At 37.5% G+C, this 19,009-nt stretch overlaps 1 protein-coding gene across 1 annotated transcript in view; it reads left to right on the forward strand.

Moving 5' to 3' along the window:
• RNF169 (ring finger protein 169) overlaps positions 1-19,009 on the forward strand; it is an 86,793-nt gene that overhangs the window by 20,628 nt on the left and 47,156 nt on the right. The window contains exon 2 of the mRNA XM_046638230.1: positions 12,323-12,394. Coding sequence (XP_046494186.1) covers positions 12,323-12,394 — 72 coding nt within the window. The remainder of the gene's footprint in view (positions 1-12,322; positions 12,395-19,009) is intronic.

The raw sequence follows: 19,009 nt of genomic DNA on the forward strand, positions 1-19,009 counted from the left end.
CCAAGAGTCTATAGAGTCTCAGGCTGCTTAGGACTACTTCTTATTCTTCCCAGATCAAGATTCCAATCAGGTAAGGGGCCGGCCTGGTGGCGCAGCGGTTAAGTTCGCACGTTCCGCTTCTCAGCGGCCTGGGGTTCGCTGGTCTGGATCCTGGGCACGGACATGGCACCGCTTGGCACACCATGCTGTGGTAGGCGTCCCAGGTGTAAAGTAGAGGAAGATGGGCACGATATTAGCTCAGGGCCAGGCTTCCTCAGCAAAAAAGAGGAGGACTGGCAGTAGTTAGCTCAGGGCTAATCTTCATCAAAAAAAAAAAAAAAAAAAAGATTCCAATCAGGTAAATTCTTCAAGCAAAGGGTACAAGATGCACCTTGGAATTTGAATATCATCATTAATTTTTATTATCAGTTAATTTAATAAGCACTTTCCAGTTGTCCCACTAATATAAAGAAAAAAAATCTTTGGTGCCCCTTTTTTTCATTGAATTCCTTATATTTTCCTACAATTCTGAGAAATTTCTACCCCTGAAAAGGTTAAGTAGAATTTTTCTTCTTCCTTATAGGGAAGTATCTAACATTTAATGAATATCGGTTATATACCCAATGCTATACCAGACATTATATTAAATCATGTCATTTAATCATTCGCAACAACTCACTTGAGGAAGGTATTATCCTTTTGGGAAATGGGGAAACTGAGAGCTAGAGAAGTTGTAGTGTGCCCAACGTCACCCTGATAAGTGATGGAATCTGATTGGGCTCCACAGCCTGGAGTGTTTCTCCTTATAGAAGTTGTCAGGCATACTCGTGTGGCTGGTAAAGTGCTACATTAGGAAAAGATGTTGAGCTGAGTGACCAACCCAGACAGGCATTCCCGGTAGAGTTCCTGAAGTAGCTCCCTCGTACTGTGTGCAGGGAAGATTCTGCTCAGATTTGGCATTGTTACCACCTAAGATTAAAGAACACCCTATTCCCCAAGCATGCTGGATAACTGAGGTTTTATTGTTTATTTATAGTCTTACCATATTGATAAGATTAAATATGATAGTGTTATCCAAGACAGGATGATATTTAGATTCCTTAGCCTGATGTTGAAGGTTCTTTATAACCTGGCCCCAGCCTACCTTTCTGGCCTGGACAATTCTCCTATGTAAACTTTCTGCTGGTGCAGAATATATGTATTCATTATCCAGCTTTCACATTGAAAAAGTTTTTTTTCAAATTTTGGTAAAAACCACGTAACATGAAACTTACCGTCTTAAGTGTGCAGTTCAGTAGTGCTATCACACTTCTGATCCTTCTTTGTTCCCCTGAATTGCTCTTCATCTTTTCACTTATCTGAGTTTTAGCAGTTCGACCCAGCTTCATCCCACCTTCTTAAAGCCTTGCCTCTCCTTCCCAGCCCTTGTTCTCTTCCTCCAACAGACACTTGTTGCAACATTTGCTTGTAAGATTGATTTGGCAATTGTTTATTTTGTGACCACGTATCTGAAATTCTCTCTGCAGTAATTTGTCTGTTTTTAAAACTTTTATGAATTTGTCTTAGCTAATAAACTCTATTATAAATGGCTTGGGGAAAGGGTCTCATGCCTTTCTGTGTGTGTATTTTCTCTCCCACAGCACCTCCCTTCTTCCTCACTGCTCACTCCTTCTTGAATTTCCTAATCTCTGGTAACTGTTTCCATTATTATTACACACTTATACATGGTAACTTGATATGTTATCACTAATGTTTTCTTTTTCTCCCTTTCTGACTTCTACAGTTGTATTGCCCTTTCTTTTTCCATTTCTTATTGCCATTTCTATATTTAATGTTTTCTTATGTTTGAAGTTATAAGGCATATTCAGTCTGGCAACTTGCATCTCTCATTGCACCCAAATGCTTTCCTATCCTGTTAAAGCAATATCTTACATTATTAAAAAATCTTTCTATATAATTTTAAAGGCAGAATAGAAGTACATTGTATGGACTGTCCATAATCAGCCTAACCATTCCCTCAATATTGGACATTTAGGTTTTTCTCAGTTTTTGTTTTGCAGTGAACAATGTTGCAATGAAAATCTTTTTATGTAAAAGTTTTTCTATATTTTAGATTATTTTCTTAGATAGATTCCTAGAAATTCAATTATTAGGTCAAAAGTTACATTTTCTAAATTCATGGTATGTGAGCTGTGACATTTTGATTTGATTAGTTCTTTGCCGAAGGATGGTTTTAAAACACAAACAGTGTAATTAATGTGTAGTAATCTGTGATGTTAATTATGGCACTTGAGTAAGCAGCCTTAAAATTTGATCTTGACATTTTATTAGCTTTTAATGTTTTCTCTGTGTACTTCCTCTTCTTTTCAGGTAAACTATTTATATTGCCTACTATAAATTGCTGTTTGTCTTGCACGTGGGCACATGAGCAGCTGCATTTGTTTAGGACAGGTGGTGCTTGGCTGTCAACTGTACTCTTCAAGAATTAAAAGGAGTAAACCAAAAAATAGTCGATGAAATGGAAACCACTTTAGTTTGGTTTTAGAACACATTTGTGGTCACTCCCCATGTTTCTACCTTCCTACTTCTAAGTGGTGTGCTTAATTTAACATTAAAATTTCTGCTTTCACATATTCCATTTGACAGTGGTTGTTCAGAAGTTTGGTGGGTAGTATAAGCAGGTAATGTAGAGATTAATATGGATAATGGCCTCTTGTTTCCTGTGTACCTCTGCACTTACATATGTTTTGTGGTAGAAGATGTGCTTTGACTGTCTTCCTTTTGCTGTGTGTACCTCTACTCCTGCTGTTCTATGCAGCACTTAGGTGTTTATTTTTATAAGTCGCTGCCATTCTATAGTTTCACTCCTGTGTGATTTTCCTTCCCTAGTAAGATTGAAAGTTCCTTTAGGACTTGGACCACACATGTTCTACCTTTATTTTATCCCTTTCTTGACTTTCTTAAAGGAACCTTCTCTACTTTTGTCTTCTTCCTCACTGCTTATTCCCTCTTTAGTAATGGTTTGTGGTTTCATGATGAAAATCTTGCTTCTTCACTGCTTATGAAGAATGTAGATTTTGCGTCTGGCTATGATGGAGCAGATTGTGGCAGACCAAACCTCCTGCTGAGAATAACTAGAAACGCCTGATTTTTAAAAAAATCTATATGAAGGCATTGGTAAGTTGCCAAGGCAGCCAGGACTTCAGACATTCGTGGATTCTTGGCAAAGGGAGAGTACAGCTATTAAGAGGCAGAAAAGCCAGCAGAGCTGTCTTCATGGGGTTGGAGATACAAAAATTGTACTTTAGGGCTTCCAAGGCAACCAAAACTTGACAGGCCAAGATCCCAGAGAGAAGGGAGGTGCCTCCCCTTGTCCCTGCCCCCCTCCACCTGCTTTTTTCTCTTGAGCCATTTGCTGATTCTTAAACTGTGCAGGATAAAAGGCTAAGAAGCTTCACAGAAGGCTACTAAAAAACACACTCTGTTAGCAGTTCCTCAGTGTTGAGAAAAAAGCTCAGGACCTTCCAAGGAAGGTTGGCTTGGTAAACACCCCAGACTCTGAGTTGGACCCTTGGAGGGCTAGACTAGGGTAGAATAAGCTTTACAAGCTTTGCAAAGACTGGCCAGCCTCAAATCAGCTCCTGTCCCGACTGGATTGTGAGGTGATCTACCCTCATTGTAACTGCCTGTCAGAGAACGTGGTGAATCCTCTGTAGGAATATAATATCGTCCAGAGCTTGTACAGTTTTTTATACGCAATGAATGGCATTCTAACGAAAATTACCAGGTAAACCAAGAAATGAGACCAGGAATAAAAACAGATACTATAGAAATAGATCCATGGTATCCCAGTCATCTGATAATTTATTCAGTCAGTCTAATTGAAGAATATTTAGGTTGTTTCCAGTCTTTAGTATTGTGAGTGGTCTTCATGAATATTCTTGTACATATCTTTGTACACATGTATGATGTTTTTAAGATAAAAGATACCTTTGCTAATTTTTGTCATTATCAAACTTTTTGATCTTTGCCAATCTGATACATAAAAGTGTTTTGATTTTAGTATTGTGAAATTGAATATATTTTAATATGTTTATAAGCTATCTGAATTTATTTTTTCTATGACCGTTCATGTCTTGTGCCCATTGTTATATAGGGCTGTTAGGCCTTTTTTTTTAAATTAAAGAGGTAATAAGGCATAGTGGATAAGAGCACAGATCCTGGAGCCAGATTGCCTGGGTTTAAATCATAGCTTTTCCACTTATAGCCATGTAGCTTTGGGCAAGTTAAATGCTCTGTGCCTCAGTTTCCTCCTCTGTAAAATGGGGACAATAGCCTCTCCCCATTGGGTTATTGTGAAGATTAAATGAGTTAGTAAATAAAGAGTGCTTAGAAGTGAGCCTGGTGTAAGTGTTACATAACTGCCAGCCATCATAATGATGCTGCTGAAGTGATCGAGTTAGAAATTAGCTGAAGAGATTTTTTCATTTGCCCCAGGGCAAATAGCTAGGAAGTGGGAGTATTCAAATTTGGACCTAGGTCTTGGGAAAGTTCTGTTTCATGCTGCTGCACTGATAAGAAGTTGAACCTACAGGGGTAAAAACTGAAGCATAGTCTAGTACCAAGGGATGGTCACTTTTGGATTTGAGAGTTGTTAGGGTAGCATCTTCCCATTATGGTTGAGTGAGGTTCTTTTTCTAATTTTGTATTGATGTGGATGCTTTGACAATGACACTTCATTCCTGAGGGTTTGGTGCAATTGGCAAAATGCCTGTCTTGTAGTTTGTTTTGTTTGTTTGCCTTTATTAATAACCGGTTACCTCGCCCCAGAGAAAACCCTTTTCAGGAAGAACCTTCAAGGAAGTACAGCTGCTCCTACAGTTCATGTTAGACGGAATGCAATACTTAGCTTAGGTCACGGCCACAGGTGTGTGTCATTCTTAAGGCATTGGATCCTTAGAGAGTTTTTCTTCCTGTTAAACATAGTAGTCAGAGTACTGGCATTAAGAAAGTACCTCAGCCGTTGGATTTGTTTACAAATACGAAGATATTCAGCATCTCAGTGACACGTGAAGTAGTTTCTAGCATTTCTTTTCTGTGAGGTGAGGGAAGAGTGAGTGGTTGTTTCTGTGCTACTGAAATCTTGAAAATCCCTGTAGAAGCTGGTGGAGGGATTGGTGGGTTTGGGACTAACTCCTCTGGACTAAAGAGAGTGATGTTGCCTTTTCTGGTTCTTTTGAGATCTTGTTGCTCTGACTTTTTTTTTTCCCCAAGAATTTTTTAAAGAATTTTGTTTTACAACAAAATTGAGAGGAAGGTACAGAGATTTCACATATACTCCCTGCCCCTACATGTACATAGCCTCCCCCATTATCAATGTCACTCACCAGAATGGTAGATTTGTTGCCAAGGATGAACCTACAATGATACCTCATAATCACCCAAGTCCATGGTTTACCTCAGGGTTCCCTCTTGATGTTATACATTCTATGGGTTCGGACAAATGTACAATGACGTATATCCATCATTATAATATCGTGTAGAGTATTTTCACTGCTCTGGGAATCCTCTGTGCTCTGCCTACTCATCTGTACTCCCCTCTATCCCTGGCAACCACTGATCTTTTTGTTGTCTCCATAGTTTTGTCTTTCCCAGAATGTCATGTAGTTGGAATCATATGTATGTAGACTTTTCACGTTGGCTTCTCTTACTTAGAAATATGTATTTAAGGTTCCTCCATGTCTTCTCATGGCTTTGATAGCTCATTTCTTTTTAGTGCTGAATAATATTCCATTGTTGGGATGTGCCTTAATGTATTTATCTGTTTACCTACCGAAAGATGTCTTGCTTGCTTCTAGGTTTTGGCAATTATAAATAAAGCTGCTATAAACATCCATGTGCAGGTTTTTGTGTAGACATAAGTTTTCAACTCATTTGGGTAAATATCAAGGAGTGCAATTGCTGGATAATATGGTAAGACTATGTTTAGTTTTGTAAGAAACTGCCAGACTGTCTTTCGAAGTGGCTATACTATTTTACCTTCAGACCAGCATGAATGAGAGTTCCTATACTCTACATCCTTACCAGCATCTGTTATTGTCAGTGTTTTGGATTTTGGCCTTTCTAATAGATGTGTGGTGGTATCTCATTGTTTGAACTTGTAATTCCCTAATGACATAGGATGTGGAACATCTTTTCATATGCTTATTTCCCATCTGTACATCTTTGGTGAGCTGTCTAAGGTCCTTTTCCCATTTTTTAAATCAAGTTGTTTGTTTTCTTATTGTTGGGTTTTAAGAGTTCTTTGTATATTTTGGCTAACAGTCATATCAGATATATCTTTTGCAAATATTTTCTTTCAGTCTGTAGCTTGTCTTCTCGTTCTCTAGACATTGTGTTTTGCAGAGCAAAAATTTTTAATTTTAATGAAGTCCAGCTTATCATCCCTTATTTTATGGATCATGCCTTTGATAGTATATCTAAAAAGGCATCATCATACCAGCATCTTCTAGGTTTTCTCCTGTTGCTCCGCTTTTACAGTAGTCTTGCAGGTATTTCAACCACAATTTCATCTTTTGGAGTGGAGGAAGCTGACATATGACCCTAGGAATGGGGAGGGAAGTAAAGAAAAAATTAAGAAAAATAAAGTCCCACATCAGCAGACAGAAGCTGTTTTGTTATAAACAATTGTTCTTTCTTTATTAAAAATCAGAGAACCTGAAAGGTTAATTATGATTGATAAAGATCTTAGTTTAATTAATAATGTTGAGTGTCTACACGTCCTCCAATCAGCTTTAAGAGACGTTGTAAAAGATTTTGATTTAAAAGCGGAGATTTTTGTTTTTCTGGCCTTTTTCTGCCCAAAAGGCACAATGCCATTTAATGTAGCACAGTACTGTTTGGACAAAAAGTGGTCTTGACTATTTAGCATTTTGTATTTTTAAAGCATTAAACGTCGTCGTTAATCTTAATCCAAGATTAAGTTAATCTATATCAGCACTAATTTTGGTGAATGTAAATTGGTGCTCCACCCTACCTCTGCTCATTCCCTTTTACTGTCAAGTGAGTGAAGGCATAATAAGATTTCCATCAGTATGCTGAGTTCTTCCTTGGCCTTATATATGAGCTTTGAGATTTCTTAATAAGTATCCAAAAGGGAGTTTAACTTTTCATATAATATGTGTATCAAAGCAGTTGGATCATTATTTTGGTTTCTTATAAGTTGTACTTGCAAATAAATCAGACCAAACCACAGTTTCTTTATCTCACCAATGCCAGAGACAATTTTATAGTTTTAGATTCTACTGCAGGCCACTTTACTGGCTGAAATAGTTTACAAAGTGTTTTCACTCTTGTTACACTCATTTTGATCCTCATAATAATAGCCTGTTGTGATGGATATTATTCTGATTTTGTTGAAGAGGAGGTTGGGACTGACTTATCCAAAGCTTGAGAAGCTTCTAAGTTGGGGATCAGGTATATTATTTACACTATATAATGAAGATGTTAAGCTCTTTGGACATTTTGTTCTAAATGTCAGCAAGAACCATTTTAGAGAAAGCAAATCCTCCAATAGTAAGTAAAAATTATCATCATTTCTACCAAGCTATCACTAAAATACTTTTCATCCCTTGTGTTGGATAGTAGACTTACTGTTTTTTTTTTTTTAAAGATTTTATTTTTTCCTTTTTCTCCCCAAAGCCCCCGGGTACATAGTTGTATATTCTTCGTTGTGGGTCCTTCTAGTTGTGGCATGTGGGACACTGCCTCAGCGTGGTTTGATGAGCAGTGCCATGTCCGCGCCCAGGATTCGAACCAACGAAACACTGGGCTGCCTGCAGCGGAGCGCGCGAACTTAACCACTCAGCCACGGGGCCAGCCCCTAGTAGACTTACTTTTAAGCCTGAGTAAGATTATGCTCTTATGTTGCCCCCCCAAATAAAAATAAAGATTTGATTTTTTTTTTTTTTAAAGATTGGCAGCTGAGCTAACAACTGTTGCCAATCTTTTCTTTTTTTCTGGTTTTTTTCCTCCCCAAATCCCCCCAGTACGTAGTTGCATATTCTAGTTGTGGGTCCTTCTAGTTGTGGCATGTGGGACGCTGCCTCAACATGGCCTGATGAGCAGTGCCATGTCCACACCCAGGATCCGAACCAGCAAAACCCTGGGCTGCCGCAGCGGAGCATACAAACTTAATCACTCAGCCACAGGGCTGGCCCCCAAGATTTTGAATTTTTAAAAGTAGATATGAGAAGAATTTTATACTTTGTACCAGGAGAAATTATGATAGAATTTGTTATATCTTGGCCCGAAGAAGGTCTTTCCAAATATGATACAAAATGCAGAAGCCATAAAAGAGAAGTTTGATTAATATAACTACATAAAAGTAACCACTATAGACAAACTCAAGGCAAATGATAAACTAGGAAAAGAATTGCTATTCATACGACATAAGGCTAATTTTTCTTATATAGAGAAAGCTTTAACAAATCAAGAAGAAAAAGTCAATAGGAGTAAAGGAAATGCATATATGTTTGTTATCAAAGGAAATGCAAATTACTCAAACATGTGAAAAGCACTCAATTTTATAAGTATATAAGATACAAAATTTCACCTATTAGATTGGCAAAGTTAAAAAGTTTCAACACTGATTGTTGTGTTGGAAAAGGTATGAGGAAATACATTAGTGGTGGGACTATAAATCCATCCAGGCTTCAGGAAGGAACGGTGATTTGGTATTGTCTGTCAGAATTACAAAAGCATGTATTGTTTGACCCAGCAATTCTGATTCTAGCAATTTAATCTATGGATATACTTGCAGACATCCAAAATTATATATATATATATATATGTATATATATATATATATATACACACAAGATCATTTCTGGTGCTGGCTCTGTGGCCGAGTGGTTAAGTTCGCGCGCTCTGCTGCTGTGGCCAGGGTTCGGATCCTGGGTACGGACATGGCACCACTCGTCAGGCCACGTTAAGGCGGCGTCCCACATCCCACAACTAGAAGGACCTTCAACTAAGATATACAACTATGTACAGGGCGGGGGTTGGGAAGATAAAGCAGAAAAAAAAAAAAAGATTGGCAACAGTTGTTGGAGATTTAAATTCACCTTGACATCTGTATTTTGGTTTGTCTTCTTTATTCTTAGTTTGTCTTCTCTTTTTTTTTCCTTAACCAGTTTTACTAGAGATTAGTTTATTGGTCATTGCATAGTTCCATGTAAAAAAATAAAATCAACCAGGGTTGTTAGTTTTAATCAGCAGAAATCTACTCTGGCAAGTTTAAGCAGAAAAGGAATTTATTGAGAAAGAATGTTGGGTAACACAGACTAATCAGCCAGGTAGCTAGAAAACTTGGCTTGGAAAATGACAGCTAGGATCTAGGAGCAAAGTCTGCATAATATGAATTCTTTGAAATTTTTTTAAACTTCTTTGTGACATAGTGGTTTTTTTTTTTTAAGATTTTATTTTTTCCTTTTTCTCTCCAAAGTCCCCTGGTACATAGTTGTATATTCTTCGTTGTGGGTCCTTCTAATTGTGGCATGTGGGACGCTGCCTCAGTGTGGTTCGATGAGCAGTGCCATGTCTGCGCCCAGGATTCGAACCAACGAAACTCTGGGCTGCCTGCAGCAGAGCGCACGAACTCAACCACTTGGCCACGGGTCCAGCCCCTGACGTAGTGTGTTTTTAATTGTTCCTTGTTTGCTTTAAGGAATATATATCCTGTTCATTGGGTATATACATATATATGATCAAGTTTGTTAATTTTATTGTTCAATATTTCCGTATTTTTACTACCTTTTGATCTGCCTGATCTATCTGTTTTTAACTGTGGTGTGTTAAAGTTTCTTACCATTATTTTGGATTTATTAATTTCTCTTTATAATCTTATTAGTTTTTTCTGTGATGTACATTCATACAAGTTCGTGATTATTATATCTTGATTGGTTGCCTTTTAATCATTATGTAATTTCCCTCTTTATTCTTATTAATGTTTTTCTCTTGATTTTGCCATGTACTAGTTCTCTGGCTTTGGGCAAATCATTAACCTCTCATTTTCCTTATTGTAAAATTGGTATAATACCTACTTTATAAAGTTTCCGTGAAGATTCACTGAGAAAATATGTATGAAGTATCTTACATCTAATAGGTTCTCTATAAATGGATTGAAAGTACGTTTTTGTCTTAAGGGTTTTGCTTTTCCCTCCCTTCTTCCCTCATTCTTTTGAAGCATCTAATTTTAAATACTACTTGCCTATAATTGGAAATGTGCTTAAGGGATACAATTAAAATAGTCATCAGGGCTTTTTTTTTTTAAGTGGGTGAAGGTGATGGAATGTTTGCCTCCCAAACTCAGGGTCCAACAATTCTCTGTACTTGATAGACCTTTCAGTTACTGTTTTCTGCATCTGCATTGGGTTCATGTTTCTATCTCAGTAGCTTCCACATTTCTCAGATGTACTAAATAAGAGTCTTTCTAAAATAGTTGAGACAACTGAAAAAGGACAAAAGTCAAGTTTTTGAGGAGCCTACTTTTCTACATCAAATATTTATCAACCTCAATGGAATGAAGAGTTATTAGTAAGTCTTAAATACTGTGTTTAAATCACTAAATATACATAGGGGTATACAGAAATGTCATGTATATTTAAGAAGGCAGAAATGTATACTTCCCTCCCCCTTTTTTTGCTGGGGAAAATTGGCCCTGAGCTAATATCTGTTGCCAATCTTCGTGTTTTTGCCTGAGGGAGATTCACCCTGAACTAGCATCTGTGCCCCTCTTCCTCTACTTTATATGTGGGTTACTACCACAGCATGGCCAATGAGCGGTGTAGGTCCATGCCTAGGAACTGAATCCTGAGCTGCTGAAATGAGCACACTGAACTTAACCACTAAGCCACATGGCTGGCCCCTGTTCTTTTTCCTTTTTGATAGCATTTAGCACCTATCTTTTATTCCTGTTCTTAACTTGGATTTTTATCATCTGTTTGTATAATCAATGTGTATTGTATGCCTCCTGTGGGCCTGGATATCTCAGATTTAAAAATATAGACAGAGGGGCTGGCCTGGTTATGTAGCAGTTAAGTTTGTGTGCTCTGCTTTGGTGACCCGGAGTTCACTGGTTTGGATCCCAGCCACAGACCTGTGCACCGCTTGTCAAGCCATGCTGTGGCAGGTGTCCCACATATAAAGTAGAGAAAGATGGGCACAGATGTTAGCTCAGGGCCAGTCTTCCTCAGCAAAAAGAGGAGAATTGGCAGCAGATGTTAGCTCAGGGCTAATCTTCCTCAGAAGAAAGAAAAGAAAAACTATAAAAATATATAGAGAGAAGGGGAGAAAACAGAATTTTAGCTGAGAAAACAGTATAAAAGTTTTAAAAATATATGGCATATATATATTATACTATATATATATATATATATATATAGTAACTAGATAGTCAAGGGTTGAGCGATAACAGTACTTTAGAAAGATTAAGTTGTGATCTGTCTCTGGAGAACCTTGAATGACATGTTGAAGAGTTTTGACTTTATTCTATAGGCTGATCAAAACCACTCAAGGCTTTGAGAATAAAAGATCAGGTTATATACTGAAAAAACTCACAGGTTGTATATAGGAAAATATTCTGATGGCGAGGTTGAAAAAGAAATAGAAAAATACAGTATTATGGATAAAACTTCAGCTCATTTAAAGTGTTGCTTTGTAACACTGAACTAAAAGCTTAAAATATAGTTTTTCCTTGAGGCCTTTTAACGTGTTACTTCATCAGTGAGGCCCTTCCAGACCACTCTATATAAAATAATCTTTTTCTTCCGTCCTACATTTATTTTTCTCCATAGTGCTTAGTACCACGAGTTGTATTATATACACACGCTTGTTTGTGTATTGTCTGTTTCCCTCCACAAGGTTGTAAGCTCCATGAGAGTAATGACTTTATTTGTTGAGTTCTCCTCCCCAGTGGTTAGAATTGTGCCTGATTTATATCCCTTTTTTTTTTCACTGAGGAAGATTAGTCCTGAGCTAACATCTGTCCCAGTCTTCCTCTAGTTTATATGTGAGTTGCTGCCACAGCATGGCTGACAAGTGGTGTAGGTCTGCGCCTGGGATCCGAACCTGTGAACTCAGGCTGCTGAAGCAGAGCATGCAGCCACGGGTCTGGCCCCATATATCCTTTAATAAATATTTGTTAAATGAATTTTGAATATTCACATTAAGATGACCACAGTTTTTTATGTGGTTTATAATGTGGGGGCAGCAGTCAGACAAGGTCTTGATTCCTTCCTAGAAAGTCTGTTGAAAGGTGTTTTCTTTTCCCTTTCTTCCAGAGTTTATATTCAGAGCACCAATCAAATTAAGCAAGCCTGGGGAACTTCGTGAGGAATATGAAAGCCTGAGAAAGGTATAGTATACTTATTGTTGTGCCATTCATTTTCTTAAAGTAAACTGAGATAATGACATTAAAGAATACTTAGTGGGAGTTTTTATTTACTAGCAGTTTTAAAAAATTTACAATGCAGAGGGGCCGGCCTGGTGGTGCAGTGGGTAAGTGTGCACATTCTGCTTTGGTGGCTCGGGGTTCACCAGTTCAGATCCCAGGTGTGGACCTATGCACCGCTTGTCAAGCCGTGCTGTGGCAGGCATCCCACATATAAAGTAGAGGAAGTTGGGCACTGATGTTAGCTCAGGGCCAGTCTTCCTCAGTAAAAAAGAAGAGGATTGGTGGCAGATGTTATCTTAGGGCTAATCTTCCTCAAAAAAATAGATAAATAAATAAAATTTGCAATGCAGAGCCGTTCTCCACACTACCTTATACAGGCCCAGTTAGATTCTATACTTATAATGGAGGTAGAATAAACCTTAATTAAGAAGCCCTTTTTAGCTGTCCTTTCAAAGATGAAATGTAGCTCACCAGGCCTTTCACACACCTGCTGCAATAACTGGCCACCAAGAAGGATATTCTTGGCACTGAAATGTTAGTGAAAAGCTAACATTTAAGCTTTAATAATAATAGCTTGTATTATTTTTCCTTATCTTGCAAAGTTTCTCTAATTACATGTAGCTCGTGTTATCTTTTACTGTATCTTAGGCCAGTAAGCAGGTAGTGGAATAATTTCCTACAGAACGTTTACCACTGGGAACGCTTTTAGCTGTGTCCACATCATCTTATTTTTGATATTTTCAAGCTGATTGTCTGGGAATTACTTAGAGAAGTAAGACTTGAAGATCTGTGTCATCCTTCCCTAGCTCTCTTTCTGTACCACCATCCCTTACCCACCTTTATAAATGATTAGATAATCTTCTACATGTGGATATTTAATATTTTATAAAGGTAAGTAATCCACTTTATCTGAATCAGACATCATCATAAAACAGAGGCAAGACAATAATGTTATTGTAGCCTTTTATACGGAATATAAAAATTGATATTTAACAAGGTTATGTTAAAAAGAACAGATAGTAGAAAACTGTGCTTAATTGCTATACATTCTTTGACCTTCTCTTTGAAATGAGGGTGTCAAATGTTGACTTGGGTCCTCATGTGTCTTTTAGATTGATACTGTGAGGGTTTTTTTTGTTTTTTCTTCTTTAAATCACTTACAGAGCGTTTTTCTATATAGGAAGAAATTATTCTGAGGGGCCACGTCAAAAGAATGACAGATTCCTCTTAAATAAAGTTCCAGAATATGCAGATATTTAGTTCTAATACACCTTTTCAGAAACTTGGAGAAATGGAACTTTTAAAGCTATCAGCTTGAAGATAAAGAGAAAACAACGAGTTGGAGGTAGAAAAAGGAGGTAAAGCAGAAAAGTATAGTAAGAGTAGAGGTTTTTAAAGCCTTAGGAGAGAGAAAGAAACCTGGGGGAACTGTACTTTTGTTCCTGTTAGGAGGGAGGGACAGGAAAATGACTTTAAAAGAGACTGATGGCATAATGTTGAGTGAAGCTAGGACACTCTCATCCTGTATAATACACTGGATTGGGTTTGAAAAACACTCACTTATGTCATTTAGGTTAAACAAGAGTTAGCTGTAGATCCCTTCCCCCGCACTCCCCTCCCCGCAAGTAACCAAGTTATCCTGTATCCATTGTACAACCGGGAAAATGGAAATCCAAGTTGTAAAATAAAAAAAGCACTAATGTGGCATATCCATAAAATGGAATACTATTCATCAATAAAAAGGAATGAATCACTGATACATGCTATCACATGGATGAACTTCAAAAAAGATGCTAAGTAAAAGAAGCCAGATACAAGAGACCACACATTGTATGATTTCATTTCTAGAAAATGTCCAGAATAGGCAAACATTTAGAGACAGACAGTGGATTAATGGTTGATTGGAACAGGCAATAAGAATGGGGCTTAACAGTAAATGGAGACGAGAGATTTTATTGTAGTGATGAAGATTCCTAAAACTGATTTATGGTGTGTTCTACAACTCAGTAATTTTACTAAAAATCATTGACTTATACTCTCGAAGTGGATGAATTATATAATATATAAAATATGCGTCAATAAAGGTGTAAAAAAATTAAAAGGCACTAGACATTTAGATGGAGAACTTGATTGAGAAAAAGATGTCTCCTAGAATGCATATTTTCTGAAACAAAACAAAGTAAATATATAATTATCTGGATGAATCTCTAGGGGAGGAAGATCTTTAAAAGCTTCTACTGAGCAAGGGATGGTAAGTGGAAATTAATTCTACACAACTCATCATTACTAATTTGATGTGTAACATACTACTAGTATACTTTTTATTTGGTATACTTTATTATTTTGTTTAAGAGACAGTAAAGGAGCTATAAAAAGTTAACAGAAAATTTTATTCCTCTAATTCTAGTTCTTTTAAAAGATGTTTACTTAGGGGGCTGGCCCAGTGGCACAGTGGTTAAGTTCACAGTTCACATCTTCCGCTTCAGTGGCCCGGGGTTCGCCAGTTCAGATCCCAGGTGCGGACATGGCACCGTTTGGCCAGCCATGCTGTGGTAGGCGTCCCACATATAAAGTAGAGGAAGGTGGGCATGGATGTTAGCTCAGGGCCAGTCTTCCTCAGCAAAAAGAGGAGGATTGGCAGCAGATGTTAGCTCAGGGCTAATTTTCCTCAAAAAAAAAAAGATGTTTACTTAATAATCATAGATCCTCCTACCTGTGGGCTAGTAGTATACTTACTGAGGTTACTGTGAGTTTCTAAATTTTATGATTCTATGAATAGGTTTATATTTCTAAGTATGTTTAAAATTTTCTTTCTGCAATGTGTTACAGTTAATTTTGTCTTTTTTAAAGAAAGTAATGTAGAATGTTATGATTCTATAAATAGGTTTATATTTCTAAGTATGTTTAAAATTTTCTTCCTGACGTGTTTTGTAGTTAGTTTTGTCTTTTTTAAATAAGAAAAATAATGTGATGTGGAAATTTCTGTTTTCCGTATTTTCCACTGTCTTCCCCAGAAGTAACTAGTGTCAACAGTTTAGTGTATATCCTAGATCCTTTATATCCTTACACACACATTCATACACTTTAGTCTTTTTCAATGTAAATGAGATCATGATGTGTATTCATTTATTAATCAGATATTTATTGTGTCCCTACCGTGTGCCAGGTACTAGGAATATGGTGTTGAAGAAGACACCCAAAGTCCTTGCCCTCAGGGAGAGTCCATTCTTGTGGGGAAGACAGACAGTAAATAAACAAACATATTTAATATAAATAAAGCAAGATAGCAGAATTATAGGGGAGTGGAAAGGAAACTTGAAGAGACACAAAAAGACTGTTGTAGATAGAATGATCAGGGAAGGTCTTTCAGAAAAGGCAGCATTTGAGTTGTGAATATGAGGGAGCAAACCAAGTAAAAGTATGAGGAAAGAGCATTCCAGACAAAGGGAGCAGCAACTGCAAAGCCCCTGAGACAATCAAGTCTGGTTTGTTCAAGGAACAGTGTGGCTGGAGCTGAGTGTGCAAGTGGTGGGTGGAAGGGAGGTATGGGAATTTGGTAGGAGATGCGCTGGGAGAGAGAACAGAGCCAGATCACAGAAGGCCTAGCTGAGCTGGTGAGGAGCCAATTATATGCTCTGACTTATTCCTTTAAAAGGTCACTGCTTGCTGTGTGGGGAATAAACTGTAATGGACCTAGGAGTTAGGAACTGTATTTACTGTGAATAGTAGAGACCTAAAAATAGTGACTCAAATTAGGAGTTTTATTTTTTTCGAGTAACAACAACAACAAAAAAAACGGAGATAAGCAGTCCAGGGCTGATAGGGCAGCTCCATGACACCAGGGATTCAGGCTCCTTTGTCTTTCTGTTTAGACATCTTCAAGTATGCCTATCTCCTTGTGCAGGATGGCTGATCCTTGTCTAGAATCACAGACAGAAGGCAGAATGACACATGTCAGCTGAATTGGATCCTTTTAAAGAGCTTTCTCCAAAGCCCCACCCAGTGACCTCACCTTATAATTTATAGTCCAGTATCACAGACTCCCTCTAGCTGGCAGGGAAGCTGGGAAGCATAATGTTTTAGCTGGGTACATTAACTTCCTAAGTAAAATCAGGGTTCTTTTAGTAAGGAAGGAGAAAATGGATATTGGGTAGGCAGCTAGAAGTCTTTGCCTCATGGGACAAGAATGGAAGTAATACCAATTAGGACATTTTTGGAGTAAGCTATGTGTTGGGTTTATCTAGGATTAGGGTTTTGCCAGAAGTATGACAGAGGGAGAGATGCAGTGGACTTTAAGGTGTATACAAGGGTGGTGTTACAGTGTTGGATGATGGTTATTTAAGGAGGTGATTTAAGGAAGGAATTGAGGACATGAGGGATATAATGGACAATGAAAGAATGGTAGGGTCAGTGAACTGGAAGTGTTGATGGTGATAAAGAATTGTGAAAGTATGGTCCCTAGCATACAAGTAAAGCCTAGGAAGAGGTGGTCTAAATGTGAGAGGCTTAGAAGTGAGACTAGGAGGACGTGGTTTAGTTATTGGACACGACAAGGTTCAGGTTATGACCATGGGAGTAGATAACTGAAATAGGATGGAAGAAAAGATTTATTTAGGAGGAAGTGAAGGAACTGAGAGAGTATACTGATATTGAAAGCTTCAGGAATGATCACTGGAAAAGTTGGAGAGAAACTTAGGTGTTAAGTTTTTCTGTGAATGAGGGGAATTGACAGAGAGGTAGTAGGTGACTACCACAAAGAGAGGTTGTGGCCGTTACAGTCTGATGGTAAATATTTCTAAGAAGCTGGGATTTTTGAAGAATAGTATGATCTATTGTCTAACTTGCTTTTTTCCCCACTAACAATCTGATTTTTGGGGGGAGAGTCTTTCATGTAGGTACTTTTTCATCCTGAATATATTTCATAGTATGGATGAGGCATAATTCACTTAACCATTCCATATCATTGGTCATTTAAATTGTTTCCCATTTCCCCCAATTTTAATGAGATTCTTCACTGCACACATATATGTGAGGAAATAGTTCCTTAGATTCCAGAAGTGAAAGTGCAGAGTCAAATGGAATATAAACTTTGTATTTTGGTGGATATTAACCAATTGCCTTTTAAAAAGACTTTTTCAACTTACTCTCTCACCAACAGTAAAAGGGAGTCTCTTTTTTTCAAATTCTTGCCAAATCTTTATCATTATTTTTAATATTTTGCTGATCTGCTAGATAAAAATGGTATCTCGTTTTAATTTACATATCCCTGATTACTAGAGAGGAGAAGCATCTTATGCTTATGGCCATTTACATGTTTTCTGTGAATTGCTCGTTTATAACGCTTAGATGTGAAAACCAGCTCCATTTTTTGAGTACTTGTGATTTTGACTGCTAATGGTATGCTTTTGTTATTTTTCTGTGCTTTTATAGATGTAGTCTATTAAAAAGTTTTCTGGGGGCCCAGACCTTAACCCTGACCCTAAGTTCCATGTGCTCTGCCTTGGTGACCCGGGTTTGCAGGTTTGGATGCCCGGTACAGACCTACTCCATTCATCAACCACACTGTGGAGGTGTCCCACGTACAAAAAAATAGAGAAAGATTAGCACAGATGTTAGCTTAGGGCTAATCTTTCTCAAGCAAAAAAAAGAAAAAGAGGATTGGCAACAGATGTTAGCTCAAGGGGAATCTTCTTCAGCAAAAAAAAAAGTTTTCTGACATTTTGTGGAGTATTAAGTGGAAGGAGACTAGTAGCATGTGCTCAGTCTTCCATCTTGTTATGTTGCTTGAGGAAAGAATTTTGTTATATTCATTCTTGAATATTTATACATATATTTGTTATATTCTTGTCTGCAGTAAATATATGTTGAAATGAAAATAATTTTTAGGGGGAAATTATTTCAATATTGACTTCTTTTTATATTTCCATTCTATATGAGACTGACAGTCATTTTTATCTTTTGAAATAATTGATTCATCTCTATAAATTTTGTTCATTGGTTGAATTCTGTTCAAGCTTATTAAGTACACCATTATTTCTTCTTCTTATACAGTTTGTTAGGTGCTTAACTTTGACCACATGGTTAAATAATAGTTGCTTTATGTTAGAGTTGGCAAACAGAATCCAGCATGCTCTTGTTTGTCTTCTTTGAATCATTGGACTCTGAAAGGTTGAATGTTGGGGAAAAAACAGCCTTTGCTTCTGGACTGCTTCTCTCCCTGGTTACTGTCGTGGGAAAGACGAACTGCTTTTGATAATTCTGTGGATCATATGAGTGGTTTAGACTTTCTCTGAGCTGGTTTACTGACCTATCTATTTTCTTTTTTCTCCCTCTCTGCTGGTTCGCTTTTGAGGATTATTTTCTCCCCATTGCTGGCTAAATTATTCAAGTAGTGAGTGTGCAGTTCTTAGTCCTTAGAGCGCAGAGTAATCAGATATGGTCAATGGGTTACTGAAGCAAGTAATGTCTCTATAAGGCAGATATTAACTTTTGTGAAGGAATTTTTTTTAACTTTTAGGACCTAATTATCTTTGAAATTATATTTCTTTAAAGTCCCTTTTATTATCTTTCTGCCAT

This window comes from Equus quagga, chromosome 14 (genome assembly GCF_021613505.1).
Source record: "Equus quagga isolate Etosha38 chromosome 14, UCLA_HA_Equagga_1.0, whole genome shotgun sequence".
NCBI classification, from domain to species: domain Eukaryota; kingdom Metazoa; phylum Chordata; class Mammalia; order Perissodactyla; family Equidae; genus Equus; species Equus quagga.